The 25,132-nt window shown below is 44.2% G+C and overlaps 1 protein-coding gene across 1 annotated transcript in view; it reads right to left on the reverse strand.

The window, feature by feature from the left end:
• Positions 1-3,266: 3,266 nt before the first annotated feature.
• The window catches only part of MAPK1 (mitogen-activated protein kinase 1), a 110,266-nt gene continuing 88,400 nt past the window's right edge, over positions 3,267-25,132 (reverse strand). Inside the window, exons 7-9 of the mRNA XM_047090318.1 lie at positions 15,169-15,278; positions 12,752-12,877; positions 3,267-7,186 (exon numbers count right to left, since the gene is read on the reverse strand). Coding sequence (XP_046946274.1) covers positions 12,761-12,877; positions 15,169-15,278 — 227 coding nt within the window. The 3' untranslated portion in view covers positions 3,267-7,186; positions 12,752-12,760. The remainder of the gene's footprint in view (positions 7,187-12,751; positions 12,878-15,168; positions 15,279-25,132) is intronic.

Consider the following 25,132-nt stretch of genomic DNA (forward strand, 5'->3'; position numbering starts at 1 on the left):
CAGTAGCTACTTGTCTTTTTGGGGACTAAACTCTGGCAGCCTGGGTCCTCCTGTGACTCCTCCTGGTCCTGTGCTCCCCGCCAGGCACCGTCCTGGCCTTCCAGGGGCCCAAAGGGCAAACACTGTCCCCGTGGTACTATTCTAAGGCAAGTAATCACTGATGTGCGACTCCCTCCTTTTTGAAACCTGCTTTGGTCCAGCATCTCCCTTCTAACCAAGACATATTCAGAGCCAACGCAGCTCATTACAGCTTTAGGGACTTTTCCATCTAGCAATAATGGTGCCTCTTCTAATGCTGCGCGACTTGGCGCCTCTCATTCTTGTTTGCTCTCCTTTAAGCACTTGGCACGTTTGTAGTTTTTACTTTAGAAATAATTTAATGCCTGTCTTCACTGCCATGGGATGGGCACCATGAGGGCAGCTCTGCTTTTGTTCTCTGCAATACCCACTGCGCGCAGTTGAGTGCCTGACACTTGCCCGAGCTGAGCCCAGCGCCAGCCCTGGCTTTGTTCCCTGCTGCCTTACAAGCTCATCTTTCTTATCTACTGCCCCACCCCAACCTTATTTGTACTTCCATCGTGATCTTAATTTTCCTATACTTCCAAACCAGGAGAGTCTTACCGAACCCACCTGCTGGACACTTCTGCCGGAAACTCTTAAGCTGTGGGTCCACCCCTGACCACTGTGACGTGCTGTCACCCAGGGCCTTGTTCTATTTCTTTGGTTCCGGCCTTTTGCAGTACTTGCTCCATTTTTGAATCCTCTAGGGCAGAAGCATGATGCTACTCATGGCAGGGTGACAGGTAAGGTGCTGGGTAGCCCCACCCTTGCTTACTTATAGGCGAATTGTACTGATTTCACAAAAGGGCTCTGGTGATTAAGGTATTTGAAACTCACTGCTGTGTGGGATGTGTGCACACAGCAAAAATTCAAAAGCAATTAAAAAACCAATCCCCATTCCCATCCCTGCTTTGCTTGCACTAGTGCCCTTCTCCCCACCCTGGGTAGTTGGCTCAATCTCAGAAACTCCACATTTTCTAGGCTATAGAGCCAACTGGCTCCCCAAGGAATGGGAATACTTTAGTGTGGAAGTAGTGGCAAAGAAGGAAGTAAAGGCACTGTCCAGGGTTTAGAAGGGAAAAAAGGGGAGCAGAGATTTCTGGGAGTGGTAATGGGGCCACTGGTCTCTCACTCTCCAAGGCAGTTTGTCATCCTGGTGACCCTCTGCAAGCAGACAGTCAGCTTATGTGCCCATGCTGCAAGTCTGCAGCAGAACTCCCACCAGTGCTTGGGCCCCAAACCTTTGGCCTTGGTGTTCCATGTGCCCTGGGGCCCCTGCACATCTCCTTGTCCCCTCCTTCCCACCTGAGATGTGCCCTCCCAGTCCTCCCACCATTTCCACAGCTGATAAGAGGCTTTGTCACCTTTTGGTCTTACTAAAAAAGGGGCGATGGCTTCCCTGCTCCTCTGGCCAAGAAATGAAAAGAGAAAAGCATCTTTACACCCAACACGTGATGGATCTTGTGTTCCTATCACCCCAGCCTCCTTGGGCCTCTGTTTTGCCCAACCCTGCAAAGCCAGCTAACAACACCACTGCACAGGGAAGAACATCCAAGCCCCATGGACTGGTACTTCACGACAGACTTATGGGCATCATCTCAATCGGGGCCTCGCAGAGATAGGCATTCTGCTCATTTCCACTTCTCATGCTGGCTCTCCTTTATTCTTGGCAGAGGCCGTTTCCCACTTCACCTGAAAAAGACCTGTGGGGCACAACCTCATTACATTTCCTCCTCTCTACCTTTTCTTCAAAGGACTTTTGTCTTCAGCTTTCGTTGTGCCAGGCTCAGAGAAAGAGCCCCTTGTGCTGTGTCCTACTTGACCCACCCCTTACCTGGCTCTCAGCCCTGTGAAGTCCAGCAACATTGTCTGCCTACCCCTCCTCAGACTCAAATATGGTCAAGCCCGTCACCTATGAAAACCCTTCTCCTCACACTCCCTTGTGGACACACCCAATCCCTCTCCCTCCTGAACACTTGAGGTTTCAGGTGGGTCTGCACCTGCCTCCACCTGCTCTGTAACTCTGTGACCTGAGCTTGGCTTCTGCTCTTCTCAGAGAGCTGCTCTGTGGCCACTGGTCAGCTCTAAATGCTCTGGTTCTGATTAAATACAGAGAACCAACCAAGAGGTAAGTCTGTGCTGCCAACTGGAATGGCTGCACTACTGCTAAGGTAAGGAGCTCATCATAATTAATGCGGAAAAAAACATGATTATTAATAACTTGTGCTGAATAAGAAAGATGATTATAATTGATTTCTGTAGGATGTGGACAACAACAAAGGGTGTTAATCTCTCAAAGGCAAAATGAATGTGATAATTCTATAAGTGTTTCAAATACCTATCAATTTAGGTGAGATCAGCTCACTTCCCTGAAGAAAATTTCAGACAGGTGCTCCCCTCTCAGGTGAATAGAAAGCAGTTAGTTCGGTTAGCAGACATCTTAGTGCTACCTTACAACAAACAAACAAACAAACAAACAAACAAACAAACAAACAAACAAACAATTAAATAAATAAAGCATTTAGGAAGATCTTCCATTTACTGTTTGTTTTGAGGTACTGGGCTAGAAACTTAAAATATATTTGTATAATCTTTACGACATGCAAGGTTCCACTTTACAGTCAAAGGTCTGAGCATACAGGCTGAAGCACAGAGCAGCACAATGACTGGCCCAAAGTCAGCTGCAGTTATAAGCAGAGGGCAGGTTTTGAACCCAGATTTACGGGCCCAAAGCCTGTGTTCCTTCTATACCACCAATCCAGAAAAATTTCCAGTGTTTCTGTCCTGTAAATAAGTCACTGTATGATGCCCCAAATTGAGAAGAACCAAATGTCCGAGAGTCCCTAATACACTCATGACATCTTGATCTGAAAAAAGAGGCTGCCAAGGACACCTGCCGTGGCGGCAGTGGCTGAAGTGCAGGAAGACGAGAAGAGATGCACATGGGTGCTGTGTCAGGACTCCCAGCACTGCCATCTTACCCCCTCTATAGCCAAATGTCTGAAGAAGAATCTGGAAAACCCGATAGAGTGCTAGAATCCCACTGACCTCCAGAGCACCAGCTTATGGTTCTATCACTGATTACTGTAAGCAAAGTCAAAATATGAACACACTTACTTGGGGAGGCATTGTAATAAAGGCCTAGACGACTTCATATTTTCACATATGAAATTCCAAGTAAACTATACATGCACAGTACTATGTTATTTTGGTAACACAGGGACACAATTTAATGATTCTAATTTTTTTTGTAGTTTTTTTTTTTTACAAGTCAGGTGCCATAAACATTCAAATAATCCATCTTTTAAAAAGTACGTTTACAACATCAAAAGAATTAAGATGAAATATAAACCTTTCTACTTACAATTTTTATACAGATTAACCAAATCACAAATACCACAAATAAATGTTAAACTGTAACAATATAATGAATAAACATTCAGATTCTTAATAAAATCTTCCTTTAACATTTTTTTTTAACTTACCATTATACTAAATAATCTATGCAGAGTTTTGGGGTACAATACCAAGAAGGCACCAACAGTACAAAGCAGATACAAAGCAGTTTCAGAACTTTCTCGAGTGCTCTACACGCATAAACAGCACAAAAAAGGCAACGAGCTTCAGGTAAACCTGGTGCAACCCCAGAGAATTCCTTCTGGATTCTCAGTCGTTTCCAATCCATGATGCTGAGCTGGATTACAGTGAGAGAAACCACATATCTACTGTTACATGCTTCTCATCCGCACTATAGGAGTTACCATATTTCAAACACCAGCAGGACAATTTTAAAGCATAAATGCTTTAAAAATGTATAAGCAAAAGGATTACTCAGATTTTCAAAACCACTACATTTACAAAAATATTTCCCTTAAACTTGGGATTGCTCCAAAACATTGATTTACAAATATAAAAGTATTATGGAAGGACCCAAAGCATGTGTGCATATGTATGTGTGTATTAACATACCGTTTACCATACTATATAAAAGTTACCAATTTAAAAACCATATTAACATATAAGCAAATAAAGGTAAAACAGTCTCCTCTGAATGGTCTGAACATTATGTGGCATGTGGCATGGGCAGTATACCTGGGTGACTCCTTACGTAGATCGAACCACTGACGAGCCATGTGTGGCGCCAAAAGCTGACAGGACCCTACACGCCCATCGCCTATGCCTGCAGCAGCAGAACTGTGGACATACCATACACTGTGTACTGCACACAAACACCACGATATTCTTCTACCCATGCATCAAAATGGTCTGCATGTCTCCATTAGCTCTGAAGACTTGTGTCAGCAGAGTCATGAGTTCGCTCAAATTCATTCCACTGGTTTAGTTAGTTATTTTGTTTCCTACTAAATGAAAAGATTGGAATGTTTCAACAGGAATTTTTTGCTTGCTTTTTAGACACCAAAAAAAAGCCCTAAGTCTGAAAGTTTATTTGAGCTTACTAAGAATGGAGGCATTGTCACCAGTATGAATTTGGATACCTAATCAGGACATTTTTAGAGATGTTAAGAGGATCCAAATGATGAGCCTATCACACATAATAGCTAGTACTTTTCACAGGTACCTTGATTAGGACAATTCTCTGACCTGTTAAGCCAAGCTTGGCATGATTAAAAAAGCACACAACTTACAGCTACAGTGTTGCTGGAACGCAGTTAGTGGTTTCATGCCAATGTGACTCCACAGTACCGTGGAGGGGATGGGAAAGCCCACAGTCCTCAAGTATTAGTAACCAAGGCTATGGCTTTCTGGTTAGAGGACTGCAGATTTACCTCCTAAAAATACTAACATTCCATTTAAAAAGTACAAAGAAAAAGAGTAGGAAAACTGTCAATGCTCCTTTTAAAATGGAAACTGACTCATCAATGTCTCAGGTAACAGTCAAACCTCTATCCTCTCAGTGCCCTGCAGACCTTTCCATGGCAGCTGAGCATGAAGTGAAAAACCACGTACTTTTGGGCAAGAATCTAGATGCGGTTCTGATCTCTGAGGCGGAGTCTGCCATCCTTCGTTAGCCCGTGACGTGTGAGCACCAGCACCCTGGGCCAGGTGGTGTGGGCCAAGTGACACCGGGCAAAGCTTCCCAGCACCCGGCTGTGCCCAGCAGGAGGCTTGGGGCACACAGGCAGGCCCTCTTTAGAAAGAACCAGAGATTCCAAACTGAGATGTCTGGGCTTCTTCATCAGAGTTTGACAGTATTTTAGACCTATGATTTGAGTAAAGAAACACGTCAGAGTTGATTCTCTGCTGTGCAAAGGGAAACTAGGACCCTACAAAAATGCCTTCTAAATCATTTTATGTAAACCAGTGTCGGGGCAGTGCCCGCATGGGAAGGGGAGGCCCACAAGTATTTCTGCTCCAAGCACAAACTGAAGCTGACTGTCCATTTGGACACGCTGATCCAGAGGAAATCAACACTGAATCTTAACATGAATATGAAGATCGAAGATGTACATTTATTTCCATGAATTACAAGTGCATTTCTGTTCATATTAGCAGGCAGTCTTTATATAACCCATTCTCCATTGCTGTCAAAAATCAAACAAGAAAAAAAGGACAGCTGAGAAATAAGAAGCTAAAAATAGAATTAGTTTTCCTAAGTGATCTGCTGGATAGCATTTTCCGTGGAACACAAACTCAGAGGTAACAATAAATTTTTCGTTTCAATCATAGGCATGTGGCACTTGGACAGTCATCTCTGCACAGAAAGCTGTAACAGTCATGCGAGGGTACAGTAATTATTGAACAAGGCAAATTTCTCACCACAGAGAGCAGTGGGGGAGTCAAGAGGAGGCACCGCACTGGGACAGAACACCAAGTCAACGCCACAGTGTGCAGTGGCAGGAACAAATACTTAAAGAGATCAATATAATATGGGATAGAGCTCCAAACATGATTTAGTGCTAGCTTTTTCTCATGGTCTTAGCTCAGCAGTATCAGAAACATTTGAGAGTACTTGATGACAGAACAGTGCTTCACGTCATGAGCTCATGAAGGCTTTATTACAAATTGTTATATCGTAGGTTGAAAAATGAACTTGAGATGCTGACATGCTGTAGGAGGAAAAAGAATTGTACACTTTCTCATTTAAAGACGCAGGGCTCCCCTCTAAATCCTGAGGCATTGAATGTGGTTACACTGGATGTGGCACACCACTTGACGTAGCTTGGGGTATACGTACACCTGTGTGTGGAGCTCTGCCCCGTGACAGAGGCTGGTGTGGCCTGCTGGCTGCTTCTCCAGACACTTTCCTTAGCACCCTGCTGTGACCTGTGTACATCTCTCACTAAATGCCGAGTGCAGCTGCCACTTTAAATCGTTCTGCATAAGCCTTGGAAACAGTACTGCAGATAACACATTTTGGCAAGTGTTATACCTCTGTAAATGGTACAAGTAATCACAATAAATCTACAGAGTGAGGCTGCTGGATGCAGTACTTCTTTCTTTTAGAAAAATGATTGAGTTTCCTAAAAGCTGGGCAAATAGCACAGACCTTAAATATGTTAGTGACTAACATGATATGAGAAAAGACACGGGCAAGCGCCCCCAAAGATTCCCGAGACGGGAGCACTCACCGCAGGCTGCAACGTCATCCCAGGTGTTTCCACACACTCCTGCTCTGGGGACACGCTTACGGTGAAAAGTGCAAATAAGGGGCTGTCACTGACTTAAAGTGCCCTAGGTAGTAGCCTTCCCTATCATAAAGTGAGATGCCAGTGACGAGAGCCAATTTGGAAAGAACTATCTCTGGTGTGACTGCATGGGTCAGCAGGGTGTCACCTAGGAAGGATTCAGAAGAGGGAGGAACCACTGCATCTTTCAAACCAGAAAGCGATTAGTGACTAAAGCAACGGTAAGCAGTAGGTGCACTGAAAGTACATACTGCCACAGGTCACCGGTGGGTGACACACACAGGGATGCCAGGAACAGTTCTCTGGACTGAAGGAATTCTTTGAAAGCATAAAAGCCACAACTACCAGAAACCGCCCCTCCGAACGGCTCAAAGGAGTCAAGGTGGATAAGCCAAGACGGGCTGGAGACAGGACCGGGGTCAAGAACTGGGAAGAACAACACCGATGTCTGAGCACATCCAGTCCTCTGAGCCCTTGTCCTGTTGAAAAACAAACAAGCAAGTCTATGAGTTAAGAATGACCCACATTAAAACAACATTAGCAGCAGCATTAGGAAAATGGAGAAGTGAAAAGAATGAACAACATCATTACAAAAACTGGAAAAGTGAAGAAAAAGAAAAAGAAAAAAAAAAAGCAAAGGAAAAGGCACTCCTGCAATAAGGTCGTTTCACCTGGAACCACTCAGCCTATGCACCACAGGGCAGCTCCTAAGGGGCAGGCTCTGCCTTCAGTCTGTGGGCGTCTCTTCTCGGACACTTCAGAGGACATTTCTGTGACACTCACAGGGAACACACACGCATCCACCCCATGTTCCCAAGATGCCTTTTATTAACTGTGATACCCACCACTCCTATGGTCAAAACCAGAATCTGAAGGTCTTTGTAAAGAACACACATTTATGCAAAATGCTTGTCTGCTGCCTCCTATTCTATTTTTTTTTTTTTAAAGTAATCTCTATGCCCAAAGTGGGGCTCAAACTCACAACTGTGAGATCAAGAGTTAAGTGCTTCACTGACTGAACCAGCCAGGCACCCCTGCTGCCTCCTATTCTTACCAAGTTTCTTTTCCTCTCTAGATGACCAGGTAGGACAGAATCAACCACACAGCGTCAAGTGTGTTGTTTTAATGGTCAAGTTTCCGCTGACTGTTGACAAAACAAGACTAAAATGAAGTGCTGGTTGAAGTATGAAAGTTGGCGGGCCTAAATGCCGGTGAGGCAGGAACTGTGGCTTGGTTCCCACGGGCAAGAGATGGTTCTCATTGCCCAGGTCAGAGATGATCTGACAGCTATTTCCCCACCAGGTCTCCAGGACAGCACCCTGAAAGGCAGCAGGTGGCACCTGAAGATAGCCTTAGCTCACTTACACTACACTTACACTAAGTGAGCTCACTTAGCTCACTACACTTGACAGGGCCCACCTGGCTCTCCAGATGTCTGCATATGGGTCTCCTGCAAGAGGTCCACTAGGATCGTCACACCATCAAAGTGCAAGTAGCATGCATCTGCCCTCATTATTGTGGTATCTCTATTTTCCTTGAAGAGGTCACATTACAAATCAAACCTACCTTAACCCTTTATAGACTAGCAGTTCTCAAGGGTGAGCATCAGGATCCTCTGCAGAGCTTGTTAAAATACAGATTGCTACGGGGTAGGGCACAGATGGACCACACTTTGGAGAACCACTGCCTAAGACATCCATATGTAATGAATTAAGTTCATCCCCAGGTCTCCGTTAGTTTTGTATCACCCCAGGGAGAAGTGAAAACATTACCACCCCAGTCATGTTCTGTGTTCTTGGTTCTGATGAAGAAGCCTGCTTGAGATGGCTGGGAAGGTAACTAAGTGTGTCAAAATGCAAACCAAATATACCCTTTCTTTGGAGAGACCCTTGTTGTTGTGAAATGTTTGCTAGTATGATCCAGCAGAATGTCACTTTGGTATTTCACAAAGCACTTTTGGACAAGATGGCTTTTACCTACCACTCAAGAGTCAGGGCAGGAAGGATGGGTCTTATAACCCAAATCTGTGATGGGAAGACGGGCTCAGAGATGGGAAATGACCCCTCTCTAGAGGTATGCTGTTCTGAACTGCAGCCAAACCTATCGGCTGGAAGAAAATTAATCAATCTACCTGAGAAAATTCACCAACAGGCAGATGAGGGAGAAAGGCAGGTACCAGCCTCTGAGAACAGGAGGCCTGTCACAAAGTTAACCACATACACATTCTTAACTTTAGTGGACACATTTCTAAAACTGACCCACTTAAACAAAATATAATGAACACACTTTGATTCTTTAAGCCCACTCAGGGCATCAGTAAAGCCTGTGAGCTTTATCCAGCAAGCAGGGGCTTCCTCTGGAGTAGTCTTTGTCATTCCCGCCCCCATAGGGGTCCCTATGGCTGTGCTCTGAGGTCCTGTGTGGGCATGTTTTTCAGCTCTTTCCTACGTAGCTGGGCAGTCAACATCACCCTTCTCTAACGTTCCTGTATGCTCCCAACACCTGCATCTCCCTGACTCTCCAGTTTGTAGCTTCTCATCTCAGTGTTATAGGCTGGGAACTCAGTGACACTGCTGCACAGTATTATGAACGAGTTCTTTGACCTTTTCCAGGGCACAGAACTACCCCAAGGCAGTGTGGAAAGCTTGTAAGAAAATGGGATTCTTGGTCCAAAAGACCTGGGCCTGCCTAATTTTGCCACCAGGATACAATCTTCAGCAAAATGCTTAAACATGTACATCTTCGGTTTCCTCGATCATAAACATGGGCTGTGTGCTGACTTGCTACTGTAATCATCAAAATAATGTTTGTGTAAGAAACTGCCCAGAATTTGATGAATGCCCCTAGCTCCACCTTCCTCTGGATTCACTTTTATATTCCAGGTGACTAAATTATAAGCTAGTCCTGATGCTGCCAACCTCCTTAGATGGAGGAACAGATGGAACAGAATGTGAGACAGCATGCACAGCAAAGTGTTAATCACAGAATCTAGGTGGTGGGAATGTGGGTTTTTATTGTAAAACTCAACTTTTCAGAATAAAAATTGTAATTTAAAAAACAGTGGAAGTAATGTATAAAAATCAAATTATTCTTACACCTGAAGTTAAAGATTGTTATGTCAATTATAATTCAGTAACAAAAAGTTGGGGGAAAAATTAGGCTATAAAGCAAACTAAACACAGAGTGACCGTCTTTGCCACCCCTTTCCCTGGTAACAAGCCCCAGTCCTGGGCTTGTAGAACTGGGGTGGACCTTGGCAGCTGCCTGAACCTCAGCCTGTTAATTTGGACTTCAGGAGGCAACAGGCCAGCACCCATGCCCTGAAGCTCCAGGAGCATCCTTGCTTTTGTCTTGCTGCCATCCGCCGCCCCCCCCCCCCCCCCCCCACCGTGGCTGTTGCACTGCCCTTTTCCTCCAGTAGCTGGGCCAGTGATCCCAAGAGTGCTTGTTTTCTGAGGTCGCCCAACATCCTTATTGCCCTAGAGTCACCTGCCCTGATGCTTTACGACAGCAAGCAGCCTGGGAGAGGAGGGCTCCTTCGCAAGCCTGGGCTTCAGTCTCCCATGCGGGCTTGACTCCCTGGCCCCACACTGCTGAGTGCCTCCCCACACAGCAGAGTGTTCCCTTCCCAGCACCCTGATGCTGGCCCTCCTCAATCTCTGGGGCCCACACCTATCCTGGTACAGCACCCACAACACTGTGTCTGACTCCTTGTTGTCTACCTGTGTCCTGCCATCAAGCTGCTAGAAAGCAAAGCCTGGGTCTTACTCATCTTTGCTGTCTTCCTACCTGGAACTAGGAATGCTCAATGGTGAGCAAATGAATGATGAAAAACTGCTAACTATGTCAGTCCTGGGTACTCTTTTACACTAAAAACATGCATGGCAGTTCTGTGTGTCTTTGTTCCTTACTAGACTGTGTGGCCTTTGAGGCCGGTTTCAGGTTTGTTTGTTCTGCTCACCCATGAGCCTGGCTCAGAGGAAGCATGCGGTATGTGTGAACTCAAACAAGAACAAGATGGGTAAAAACAGAGGCCATCAAGAGGCTATTTCAGGAACACGAGCTGTTAAAGGGATTGTGAAGGAAGAAAAGCAACTGAATGAAGCAGCTCAGCTCAATATTCTAGGTCAGGGGTCAGCGAACCTCTTCATGTAAAGGGCCTGATAAAACTTTATCTACCAGACCTGGAGGTAGGTGATCTGACTTGTGCAGACACAGGGAAAGGAGAGCAGGCTCTGGGAGAGGGAAGATCGTTTCCACAGTGAGCAAAGAGACCAGGAAGGAGACTCAAGGGGTAAAAATGGCTGGGTCCTGGGGTTGGATTTCTGTCAGTGAGTACCCTTGCAGATTGTTGTACATAACAAATACTTTAACACACGGTCATGCCATGAGGTATAGAAGGATAAATGAATCCAACCCTTGCAAGACTCTGTCCTCCTTAGCTCCCTGCTAAGACCTTCCCACCTTCTCTCTCTCCTTCAGACACTTCCCCAAGGGCTTGTTTACCAGCATGCTCCTAATGTCCTGTGAGCACATGCTCCTTCCACACTTCACTTACTTTGAGTTTGTTTTTTAGGACACGTCCAGTGCTAGGCTAAGCTCCCCCTGACCCCTGGATGCTAGGGTTAGGAAATGTGAAGTCTTTCAGATTTTGTGTTTCCTCCATTTTCCTGAATGCACTGCTTCTTGCCTCCACAGCCTTCATCCAAGCCTCTAGCCCTCGGTCTGGAAGCTTACAGATCTGTTTTGAACTCATCTCCCACCCAGTCTTCTCCAACACTCCCTGTCAGACTTCTTCTGAAAACCACATTTTCTGTCCCCCACACTTCAGAAGAGTGTACCCCCTACTGGTTCCCAACTCTTACTCTGCCTGGCTTCCACAGCTCTCTGAGGCTGATCTGGCCACGTCTGTTCTCAGATCCATTCTACCTTTCCTCTGTCCTCTGTTCTTAATGACAGGGCTGGAGCTTGTGAACTGCACTGCTGAACTTCATTGGAGACTGGCTTCTGACGAGATTCTGCCAATAGCTGGCACACAGGAAAAGCCAGGTTTCCTTTTTTCTGGTTCTTAGTGACACAGGACTTTTTAGGAGGAGGAGGGCTCCTGGCTTCAGAGGCAATGGATGGTGATGGTGGCTTCAGGCTCCAGAGATCCCCCACATCAGTGGCAGTAGAGGCTCCTGACCCCTCTTCAGTGAGGGTGATGCTCTAACAGCTGCAGTTAAAGCAGGTGCCCAGCACCCTCGTTGTGTGACGATCAAGGACCCTGGCTAACATGGTTTTTCTTTTGCTCCTTTAGGTGGACACTAGGAACAACTTCCTGCTGTTTAATCTGCAGGTAACTCCACCTGCTTTGCTCTCTAGACCTTCTAATGCCCTCTGATCAGTTATATGTCCTCTTGTGAAACACCCCAAGTAGCTTCTGCTTTTGAGCCTTGTACTGCCAACTCTCAGCCTGAACCATCATCTCCAGATCCCAATACATGAAAACAGAATGGACAGAGCAGGGAAGAATGGAGCAGAGAAAACACTTATACTAGACTGTCACAGAGCCCACTCTTCCCTACGTGCTCCCAGAAAGCCTCCAGTTCTGGTGCAAGCACAGCAGCCCCACGGCCACTAGTAGGAATGCTGCACATGACACAGGTGCCTGTGGAAAAACACCTCCAGCCCCTCCCATGCTGGTCTGTCCAAAGCATTTCCCCAGCAAATGCTTCAGGCCCTGGGTCATAATTCTTTACTTTATTGCTCATTTCTACAGGGTTCAACACAATTCTCACTCCTCTGCTCACTCCAGAGTTCTCACACAATTCCTTCTCTTCTTTCTGTATGTTCTCTAAAAGCAAGATCTGTGTTTCCTTTTTTCTTGGAACACCCAGTTTTTAAAAACCTACTGATACCACTACATTGTCCACCACTCTTTCTGTTAAGCACATGAAGCTGCCACGTGGAGCTCAAGGAAATTCCTTTTTCTTTTTAGTAATATTTAATTTATATGCTCTCTCCATAGCCAGGGTTTATCATACGGCTAAAGCTCTAGGTACCTGACAAGTTTAAGACCTGTATCCGGGCTGGAACCTGGCCGTCTCTTCGAAGATGAGCTCTTTGAGCTTTTCCTTGGGCAGGTCGTCTAGCTCCATGTCGAACTTGAACGGTGCCTCAGCGACGGGCTGCAGGAGAGCACAGGACACGAGGTAGGCAGGAGTGGCTACGGTTGAGGTAGTCATGCACTGACTCATAAACGGCTGTGGCTTAGACTCTGAAACGCATACAGTGGCGCTGACATCTATGAAAACCCAGGAGCTTCGACAGGCACCTATGTACAGTGTCCTGCCTATGTGCTCCATGAGGCGCACTTCATAGGAGCATGCAGTAAATCGAAGGGGAGCAACCAAACCCACTTTGAGCACTCTTCTGAAATTATCACTAATCCCAGAATCATTTTCAAACTTTTAAGGCATTAAGTGTTGAAAAATAATAGAAGTTTACTGTTGTGGGGGTGGTGGTGGTACATTTATACAATCAAAACTGATGATACTCAAATAAATGTACTTGATTAAATACATCATAGTATCTTCATATGAAGAAATATTATGGAGCCATTAAAAATGAAGCTGTAAGGAAGATTAATATCATGGGGAAATACGCATGTTTGTTAAACAAAATGAACCCTATTTTTAAAAAAAAATTTAGATACAGAAATGTAAGACTGGGAAGAAAATACTCCAAAATCTTAGTAACTGTCAGAAGACTACAAAGTGATCTGTGTTGTAGTTTCCTTTAAGTTTTCATTTTTCAGCACACCCTATAAATAATCAGAAGGCTACTTAAGTACATATTTAAAATGTCTATATCAAAGAATCCCCATACATAATGATGAAAAGGGAAATTAGTCAATTGATATTATTTAAATTTTGATTTTTAAGTACCCCCAAACTAATGCCACGTTAACAGAACTAATCTGATGAGGATACCAGCTGTCACCAGGCACTCCTAGATTTTTATCCACGTGATCCTCACACCAGGCCTTTAGGGTAGGGAAACATGGACCCCAAATTCTGCACTAAGCTTTGTTCTCTTGAAAGGGGGGAAAAGGATTCATGTCCATTAGAAAAAAACAAGTAGAGGGGGGCCTGGGTGGCTCAGTTGGTTAAGCATCTGACTTCGGCTCAGGTTATGATCTCACAGTTTGTGAGTTCGAGCCCCGTGTCAGGCTGTGTGCTGACAGCTCAGAGCCTGGAGCCTGCTTCAGATTCTGTGTCTCCCTTTCTCTTTAACCCCTCCCCCACTGGTATTCTCTCCCTTCCCAAAATAAGTAAACCTTAAAAAAAAACAAGTAGCTAGCCCTCTCTGAAGGACAGCTCTATGTGTGGGGTCACACTGGTGTCCTATATATGTCCTGCTGAGTTTGGGGTACTGCCCAGGGTCACAATTAGGACATGGGGGGCTCAAAGGGCTAGTCAGAACCCAAGCCTTATACTCTTACCTATTTCCCTGTTATTTACTATGTTGTGGGTATCTTTGCAAGCTGCCTCCATTATTTCTGAGGGGAGGGGACAGAGATGGAAGGGGGCTGATTGAGAAATACTCTTTTTGGTTTCTCCTTTCTCTCTCATTTATCAGCTTTTAACTTTTATACTTTTTCCCTTTCTTCTTCCATTTTCCCTTTTAATATTAACACATTCTGCTTGGTTCTCCCCCTTCCCCCCCATTTAAAACAAGTGTGCAGAGTCTTGTTTATGTATGATTCTCAACTAGAAAGATCCAAACGTTAGTTCATATTGCATTTTTCTTCATTACCGCCCAGAAAATAAAGTTAAAGAAAATAAAGTTAAAACTGAAGCCCCAGAAGAATCAAAGAAGCCAAGGAACTGGGACTTTCCTGGAGAGAACACGATACATTACCTGGATGTCCAACATGCTCTAAGGCTTGCCACATCCACCTCCAGTCTCACCACAGCAGGCTCTTGTGTGCCCATCCCAAGGAGGCATACCAGACATGAAGTCATCAAGCCACAGTGGGAACTGTCCAAGCTGACCTCCTCACTTTGCAAAGCCCCTCCCCAAGCAGACAGCTGACTTCCTTTCCACCCTCAGGGCAGGCACTTTGATTCAGGTGGCTCTTCCTGCCACAGACCACAACAATGGTCTCTAGTCTTTGGACCCCTTCTTTATCCATGCTCCCCATTATCCATCCATTTCCCCTGCCCCACCCCTGCTGTAGGTGGCCTGGAGGAAGTTTTCTAAGATAGAAGAGGCTTGGGGGGTAGGGTGGGGAAGGGTTTCAAGCTGTGCCGACAACAGCACTAGACCTCAAAACACACAATATGGGCTGTTGAGAAGACGAAGTGTGGTACCATGCACCTCTCAGGACAATCTAAGTATGACATCTGGGCCCTTCCTGGTTGGGCCTGCTGCTGGCTGATATTCCTGCAGGAGCAACCAGGAGCACGGGTCTTACCTCATCACTTGGGTCGTAATACTGCTCCAGATATGGATGGGCCAGAGCCTGTTCTACTTCAATCCTCTTGTGAGGGTTGAACGTCAACATTTTGTCCAGTAAATCCAGAGCTACAAAGAGAAGGGTTTTGCAGTGGTGAGACGCTAAAGAACAGTCACTGCATTACTTTCCATTTTCTGTTTAAGTAAACTGACCCACAAAACAATAGAGCTAAGCATCACCATGGGGAGAAGATACGATACACTGGGTGCCTATTATCTCTCTGACCTTCTTGAGACGGACCATCTGACAATCGCAGACCCAGACGCAGAAAGGTAATGGGATAGTTAAAGGCTGAAAGCAGAACACCAGGGTTTAAACCCAAGTCTGCCTAAAAAACCTGGACTTTTCCTAAATTACTACTCTGCTTTGCAGGCATCTGAAACAAAGGTATTGTATATGTACTTCTCTTAAGTCGACTCCAAAGTCAGCTCTGCAATGATCAATTTATTTTTCAACACATAGAGAAGGCCTCCAAGGTCACCAAGAAGACAACAGTCATTTGTCCTGTGTGGTTTCCAGGTCCTGGGTGAGATCCACGTGTGAAGCACAGGCCCCCTGGCTCAATGTGCAGCTTGGCATCTTTCTCCAAGGCCTAAAACAAAGTATTCTCTCTTTTTAAAAAAAAAGTTTATCATGCCCACAAGGTACTCTGTGGATATCCCCTTGGACAAAACTGTTGTCAATAAGGATGTCTTCAGAGACCCTGCTCTTAAACTCAAGGCCCGACAAGAGGCCAAGGTCAAGTTTGAGGAGAGGTACAAGACCGGTGAGAACAAATGGTTCTTCCAGAAGCTGCGGTTTTAAATCTGTTTTGTTTCAGTCATTAAAAATACCAAAAAAAAAAAACAACCCAAAAAAAACCCAACCCATACACACACACACACACACACACACACACTTATTTATTTAAGTAATCTCTATACCCAATGTGGGGCACAAACCCACAACCCCTATATCAAAAGTCACAAGCTCTCCCAACTGAGCCAGCCAGGCACCCCATAAGTATTCTCTTGATCTGGCCCGTAGTCAGCAGCTGAACATTTCTTTCATGTGGAGAGTGCAGGAATAGAAAACAAGTGTGGGATCAACAGGACCAAGATGGAGGGACAGCTAATGAATAGCTGTCCCTAGTGGCCTCCATGGCTAGTATCCAGGCACCACTTCAAGCCATGAGGAAAGCCAAAGGTCATGGCTGACAGCAACTGGAACACAGGTTAAGGGAAATGTGACCAAACAGTTCCTGTACTTACTATCAGGAGCAGGTTTCAATGAGAAAGAACACATGCTAGAAAAGAATGTACATTATTGATCTGGTAAAGTAGCAGCAAAGGGGGCTTTAAAAAAATGTCTTTTATTTAATGATGCTTAGAACAGCATTTCCAATTTATGTAGTAGGTCCTTTTCTCAAATTAAAGCTCCTGAGAGGGAGTAGGTAACGAGCTACCCAGCTCTCTTAAGTCTTAGCTCACAGCCCTGTGGAAACCCTGAAAAATTCAAGGACTTCATGGAACAAGTCTGATAATTTACTCCAAGTCTGAAATACTACTAGGCAATATAAAGAATGCTGTTTTGGAGAATGTAGTGATCAATAAACAAAACCAAAAATAAAAACACTGCCATCTACTCAATGAAGCCTTGTTTCTTAGTGATAACTGATTAGTTCAACCTCCTCTATCTGCAAATTAGCATACATCACTAAGTCATGAGAGAATGGTAAAAGAAAACCATTTTAGTCATTTACTCACTAAAAAAATGTGTTCAACCCTTGAGAGCAGCAGGCCAGTACACAGTCTGAATCTGAAATGACCAACTGCTTATGTGCCAGGAAGTCAGCCTTGAGAGAGCACATGGAGGCTGGGGAAGCACTTAGAGCTGGAGGTGACTGAAAGGGTAAGTATGAGAGTATGTGTATGTACATGCATGCATGCAGGTGCATGCCTGTGTGTGCATGCTCAGCTCTGGCTCCTACTTGTGACTTCTCTTGTTGCATGTTACCTGCCCTTTATCTTCAAGGCAACTGGGAGATAATAAATGTGGTAAACCACATACCAGATGTCATGAGAAATTTCACATAATACAGAACTTTTCTCATGTCCACAAGGTTGCATTTCTACAAACAGTACATTTTCAAATTTATTTCTGTCTCTATAATCTTTTCAGTACACACAAGGGTACCTTAGGAAATTAGGAAACTAACATTTTGCTTTATAGGTTAGAAAACTTTTTGGAGCAGAGGAGGCTCTTAGGAATTTAGAGCGTTGGCCTTTGACTAAAGCACTGTCTGGGCAGGACAGGTATTCACTCCTGAGGCCATGGACATGGGTTTCAGGGGCCCATGAATGGGCTAGGTTTCAGAGGCAACTCTCTCATGGGTCAGGACAGTACAGTATAATGGTCAAGAACTCAGGCATCTCTGGCCCCAATGCAAGTCCCACAGAACACCAAGTAGATGTGGGAACACATGACACACCACTTACTGGGCATTAGAGTCTAACTATCTGTAATACAAGTAACAAATCTATCCATTTACCGTTCCCAACCACCACCTGCTCCCCCTCACCACTGCAAAAGGACTCATAGACATTTCTGCAAGAAGTTTCTTTTTAAAAAAATTTTTTTAATGTTTATTTATTTTTGAGACAGAGAGAGATAGAGCATGAACGGGGGAGGGTCAGAGAGAGAGGGAGACACAGAATCCAAAGCAGGCTCTAAGCTCTGAGCACAGAGCCCAACGCGGGGCTCGAACTCACAGACCATGAGATCATGACCTGAGCCAAAGTTGGGTGCTTAACTGACTGAGCCACCCAGGTGCCCCTCTGCAAGAAGTTTCTTGAGCAATTAGAAGTCATTTGGCCTTTTGCCCAATTAGACATTGTCTGTCAGGAAAAGTCCAGGAGGGTCTGGCCACAGATTCTAACAGCATTATTTCTTTTTTTTTTTTTTTTTTTAATTTTTTTTTTTTTCAACGTTTATTTATTTTTGGGACAGGGAGAGACAGAGCATGAACGGGGGAGGGGCAGAGAGAGAAGGAGACACAGAATCGGAAACAGGCTCCAGGCTCTGAGCCATCAGCCCAGAGCCTGACGCGGGGCTCGAACTCACAGACCGCGAGATCGTGACCTGGCTGAAGTCGGATGCTTAACCGACTGCGCCACCCAGGCACCCCATAACAGCATTATTTCTAAGCTGTTGGGGGATACTTTTCCCCTCCAAATCCTGCTGGTACTAAGTTGGGAGTGCTTCAAGGCAGCTGGTATTTGGCAGCTTAAGCAGCTCTAAAATAAACCTTTTATAGTTCCTTCAAGTTATATTCTAGGCCCTTAAACTTACAGGCAAAAATCACAAAGTAGCTTTTTTTGCTACTTGAAAAATAACTGGATCTCCAGCTTTCTTTTATTGCTAGTGCTATTTCTGCATTATTCACAGCTACAGAAGGGGAAAAGGAGAGAAATGGGAAGCAGCTGGCAGGTCTGATCCACAGTCAGAGTGCCTGGCCTCCCTTCTCCCACGCCACACAGAAATCCAGTGGCACCCCTCAGATGGCATGAATCACTATGCCTGTGCATATGTTTCCTTGGATGCAGGTTTTATTTCCCCTAAAAGACTGAAGTCCTTTCGAGGCTGGGATTGATTACATCTGACCACGATCCCTGACTTTCCCTGGTATCCTCTTAGAACCCCATACCTTCTCTTTAATTTCAGTGGGTACATAGCAACATGACCCTGCCCTTCTGGTCCCTCAGCCTTTTTTCCTTTCCTCCTTGGCCCAGACTCTGGGGTGAGTCATGCGACTGAGTGAGACATGCACCACTGAGGGTCCATATCACCTACCCAACAAAACTCTCATTTGAGATCGAGGCTGCAACCTGTCACATCCATCCTTAACTAGAATTTCTGAGCAAGGCCAGAGAAAAAGATCTAGCTGCTCAAACTGTGCAACTGCAACAATGCTTCTCACACTTTTTTTTTTTAAGTTTATTTATTTTGAAAGAGTGAATGGGGGGTGGGGCAGAGAGGAGGAGAGACAGAGAAAATCTCAAGCAGAGTTTGCACTGCCAGTGCGGAGCCTGATGCAGGGCTCGAACTCACGAACCGTGAAATCATCATGACCTGAGCTGAAATCAAGAGTCAGATGCTTATCTGACCGAGCCACCCAGGTGCCCCTCAAAACCTTAATCTTAAAACCAACTGATGATTGATCTTAAAAAGCAGTTAATTCAGCCACAGTTCAAACTATACAAGCACTTTTCTTTGAGAAAAAAACACTTCCTTCAGTATGTGGCAGACAGGCTTTATGTATCTGTATTTTCATTCTGTCATGGAGAATATGGAAAAGACATGTATGCAGGGTGGGATATAACAAAGCAAGTACTTTTAACTGCTCCACCAGAGACATTCTTATGTGCACTCGGCACTGGTTTTTAGCTGTGAGGGCACGGCTCTGCCACTGCCTTATCCTGGGCCAAGGTGCTAGCCATCTTGCTCACCAGCAGTTGTATACCAAGAGTGCACAGGGCAGCACAGAGAAAGTGTGAGAAGACTTTAGCGTTACTATGAAAATAGTTTTAACCCCATGGACACCCTGAAAGGACTTTTGGGACCTCAGAAGTCTAAGGAGCACACTATTGAGAACTGTTGTACCACAAAAACTCAAGATTTTTTTTTTTAAAGTGTATTTACTGGGGGGAGGGGGGGCGGAGGGGAAGGAAGGGAGGAGGGGAAGGAAGAGGGGAGGGGTAGAGAGAGGGAGAGAGAGAATCCCAAGCAGGCTCTGTGCTGTCATCACAAAACCTGACATGGGGATTGATCTCCCAAACCATGAGATCATGACCTATGACAAGATCAAGACTTGGACGCTCAACCAAGCCACCCAGGTACCCGAAAACTCAAGATTTTTAATCTCATCAAAGCCCCTAAAAGTTCTGGGAAATCTATGCTCAGTTGCTGCTCTAGTCTAAGATTCTTCTCAACTCACACAGCTTTAATCATGCCCTTCCTGCCAACTGAGCCTTACTACTCTGTGCAGGTCTAAGGGTGCTACCGAGAAAACTGAGGCCCCCAGGATCGACCTTCCTGAGCAAAGAGACCCTCTCCCTGTTCAAAGCCAAACCTCCACAGTGTGTGGCCACACCCAGCTCCCCCTCATCTGGACCAGTTGTTTCTGTCTGCATGTTCCATTTCAAACTTCCTATTCACACTCAGTGCTTCAACTACACTTATGTGGTCACTAACGACCGCTTAATTGGAAGCCTGTCTGTTCCATGGAGACTGCTGAACAGAACATGTCTATTTTCTTATGATGCCACCTCCTGCTTCTGTGAAATAGGCACTAGTTATTTTCTTTGTCCATTCTTTACAGTTTTCAAGAGTTTCTACTCCTGTTCCACTGGCCATTGAAGGTTCGTGTTCTTTAGCTCTGACACAGGTCATTCTTCTTACCATCTCAACCTCCTGCATGATTTCAATGCCATTTGTGAAAAAAATTGCTAAATCTTTCTTTAGCCTTGAGCGCTGACCCAAACTTTAGAATGATAAATACAACTCTCTGTAGGCAATAAAAAAGTATATAGCTTATGACTCCATTTACAGTTAATATATGTATTTATAGGAGTAACTACAGAGTCTGGAAGCTTTTCAAACAACAGGTTATCTGGGAAATGGAGACAGACTTCTTACAGGAATTGCACTTTTCTTAATTAAAAAAAATAAAAGCAGGAAGAAAAGAACTGTTGGTTTTCCTGCCAGTGTCCACTGCCCCTCTAATCCCGTGAAGCTGTGCTTGCCATGGGGGAGTTCTCAGACCACCCACACCCTCGGTTGTGCCATGGGAATGGTGACACTGGCCTAGCCACCTTCACCTTGATTCCCTTAGCCACAGAGACTGGTCATGGATGGGTACAAAGGAGCAATGAGCCCCACAGTAGGGTTGAAGCTATCAAGAAACAGGTCAGTGTGACCTGGAGCTGCTGGTGGCCATCTTGTCACCACAAGAAAAGAGCTAATTAATATGAAAAGCGCAGAGGAAGGCAACACTAAACAACAGAGAGGTCCAGATTCTGTGCCTTGGAATCCAAACACTACTGGACTTGTTAGCTATGAGAGCCAGTACAGTCCTTCTTCAGGCCTAACCTGTTGGCAGTAGGATCTCATGAGGTGGAACCAAGAAAGCCTCAAACAGCTGACCCTCTAGTCTGTGTGAATGACTCACCTAAGATCCCACCTCTCACCCCCAGCAACACAACCCCATCATTCAATGTAACCACTACTAATTTTTTGACATATCTTGTAGAATTTTTCCCTGCATTTTCTTTTATGTGATTGAGATCATATTATATATATGAAAAATGCTGTATGACTTCCCCAGTAAATATTGCTCATTAGTATTTCCCGTGCTATAAAAACTTTGTAAAAATCACTTTTAGTGACTTTATGACACTCTTTTTAAGTAGAAGCATTAGAGTTTCCTTAACCATTCAATTAACATTTAGCATTTTGGTTGTTTCTGAATGGGTGTCCTTAAATTTATTATGCCCAAACTAAAGTCTCAATTGTCACTCCCCAAAATATTCTTCCTTCTTTTCCTCATCTGTTTCTCCATGTAAATTGTGTGTTCTTATCCTTTGCTCATTTATTTATCCACTGAGGTCTTAGATTTCTCTCTGTTCTTTACACACTAATAATATATTAATCACGAGTCTAACACTAATAAACTAATAATTCATGTAAGTCTCCAAATAACCCTATGAAGTGGGAAATACAATTTGTTCCAATTTTGAGATGAGGAAATTGTGAATCAGGTTAAATAATTTGTCCAAAGTCAAAGATCTGAGGAGGTGGGGCCCATCTGAATTCAGGAGGCTGATTCTGGAGCACACAGCCTAAACCATGGTGCTATGTTGCCTTAACATAATAGTTAAGAAAGGGATCCTTCAAATGTTATTCAATTTGGAACATTTTATACCTATTGCTTACACTTCTAGTTTATTTTAAGTTTTAAATTTTTTTTTTTTTCAACGTTTATTCATTTTGGGACAGAAAGAGACAAGAGCATGAACGGGGGAGGGGCAGAGAGAGAGGGAGACACAGAATCGGAAACAGGCTCCAGGCTCCGAGCCATCAGCCCGGAGCCTGACGCGGGGCTCGAACTCACGGAGCGCGAGATCGTGACCTGGCTGAAGTCGGACGCTTAACCGACTGCGCCACCCAGGCGCCCCAAGTTTTAAATTTTTATGTGATAAAATCTATCTTTCTTTTGTTTGTTTTCTTGGTTTGTTTTTACAGCTTAGGAAGATGGTTTTTCTCCACACAGATCAGAAAAATACTGAACACTCCATCGTTTTTTAAAAAAAAATTTTTTTGTGTGTTTATTTTTGAGAGTGAGAGAGAGCATGAGTGGGAGAGGGGCAAAGAGAGAGTGAGACACAGAATTCGAAGCAGGCTCCAGGCTCTAGGTGTCAGCACAGAGCCCAATGCGGGGCTCGAACTCATGGACTATGAGATCATGACCTAAGCCAAAGTTGAATGCTCAACTGACTGAGCCACCCAGGTGCCCCAAAATATTGTTGCGTTTTAATGGTGTGATTTTTTTTTTTTTCAGAGAGAGAGAGAGAGAGAGAGAGAGTGTGTGTGTGTGTGTGTGTGTGTGAGCGAGGGCACGTCTGAGCATGGAGAGAGGGAGCGAGAATCTTAAGCAGGCTCTATGCTCAGTGAGGAGGCCAATGCCGGGCTCAGTCCCACAACCTGGGGATCACGACCTGAGCCAAAATCAAGAGTCGGATGCTCAACCAATGGAGCCACCTAGGGGCCCCCTAGTATGATTTTTTAACATGTATTTAATTATCCATTTTTTGAATTCACTTTGAAGTGTGAGTAATGATTTAAACGGATTTTCTTCCAAATAGTTATTCAACTAGCCCAGCACCGTCTGCTGAATAATAATCATTTCTTCCCCCTAACTGGAGTAATTTTGGAGAGAATCCTAAGCTAGACTCCTTTAAAGAAAAATCTACAATACTACTGGTTCAAAGGATTCAGATTTCACAAATCTCCAACAAACATGTGAAAAATATTCTATCTCAAACTTTTTTTTTTTTTCCTTAAAGTAAGCTCTAGGTCCACTGTGGGGCTTGAACTAACCACCTTGAGATCAAGAGTCACATGGCTCTATTGACTAAACCAGCCAGGTGCCCCCATCAGTCTAATTAAAGAAAAACAAATTAAAATGCCACTTCTCCCCCATTTGCTTGGCAGATCCAAAAGTTCAATACCCAAAATTGCTGGAACAAAAGATGTGTGACAGAACTGCCAAACTGCCCTCCAGAGACTCAACCAATTTACACACCATTAGCTGTCTCTGAACAAACATCCATTTGCCCCACAGCCTTGACCACATGGTGGATCATCAAACTTTTAATGCTTTCTACTGTTATGAGTGGGGAAAAAGAAAATAATTACTGATCTTTCAAACTATTAGCTCCCTGCAGGCAGGTAATCAGTCTGATGGCTGTTCTAAGTCCAGGGCCGTAGAACTCTTGACGGCACAGTACACGCAGATCTATTTGTTAAATAAATGAATTTATGTACATTACAGTAGAATACTAGAAACAGGCAGGTGGCAGATTAACTACGGCCACAAATTATTTGCAGTTCCTCACATCAATGGGTGGATTTATTTCTCGACCACCTGAATCTGGGCTGACCTTGCAATTTGCTTCGACCAATAGATTGTGGCAGAAGTGTCTCCTATTTTGTGACTGTGCAGCTTTTCTGTTGTTTCTCTTTTGGAATATTTCTGTCATCCTAAGAAGCCCAGTCTGGTCTACTGTAGGATGACAGGCAATGGCACAAAGGAGAACCAACTGTAAGATGTGGTGAGGTCACCTTAGACCATGCTACTTGTGGGACCCACAAAAGCAGACCCACGGAGCTGCATCCAGTCCAATGGACTTATGAACAAATACATGGTGGTCGTTACAAGGCCCCAAACTGTGGAGTGATTGTTATGCAGCAACAGATAAGTGAAGTGAACTTCAATGTCCAATACATGACTGGTTAAAGACACTCTGGGTCATCCCTACAAAGGAATAATAAATACTATGTAGCCACCCTTCATAACTATAGATACGGAAAGATCTCCAAGATGTATAAATGAAAAAAATTCAGTCTTGAGATCTCAGAATCCAGACCTACAAATGCCAGTGGTCTGGACTTGCATACAACCCTGTGATGCATGTACTATTACTAACTCTATTTTATAAATGGGGAAAATGAGATGAGGCTCAGAGAGGTTAAGTAGTTTGTCTGAGATTCAGTAAGTGGCTGAAACCAGGAGGTCTGGCTGGAAAGTGCATGTTCCTAACACATGATACTATTCTGCTTGCTCCAGCACTACCAACTCCCATTTTTCCATTTTATTTATTCTATTTGTAGTCCTTCCCTGCTTCATTATTTTCATCCAAAGCTTACCTTTCAAAATTAACTTTCTGGATTTTAGTAATGTTAACTGTTATCTAAATGAACCAATCTCAAAGTTCACAGCTTTAACCTAGGGACAATAAGCTAAATAAAAACCTCACATAATTTGATATAAATCACAACTAACAATAAAAAAGAGTGAAGAAATAAATAGGAGGGAAGCCTGGAGGTCTAGATATTATAAAGTCTTAATTATGCAGTTTTGGCAACTTAGAATATAAGATTTAGGTAAGATGCTTGGGACATTCCAGTATATAAACCCATTCTAGTATACAAACCAAATCTCATCAGTAACATATGCAATGTTTATGAAGGTATAATTTTAAAAACATCTTATACTTACAATAACATTATAATACGTAATTACATATATAATTATATAATTACAAATAAATAAGTAAAAGCTATGCACACACTGGCGCAGCAAAATAAAAGTTATTTTGGGATT

This window comes from Lynx rufus, unplaced genomic scaffold (genome assembly GCF_022079265.1).
Source record: "Lynx rufus isolate CCGP_SWC_20201006 ecotype Redwood Valley unplaced genomic scaffold, mLynRuf1.p SCAF_29, whole genome shotgun sequence".
Lineage (NCBI taxonomy): Eukaryota > Metazoa > Chordata > Mammalia > Carnivora > Felidae > Lynx > Lynx rufus.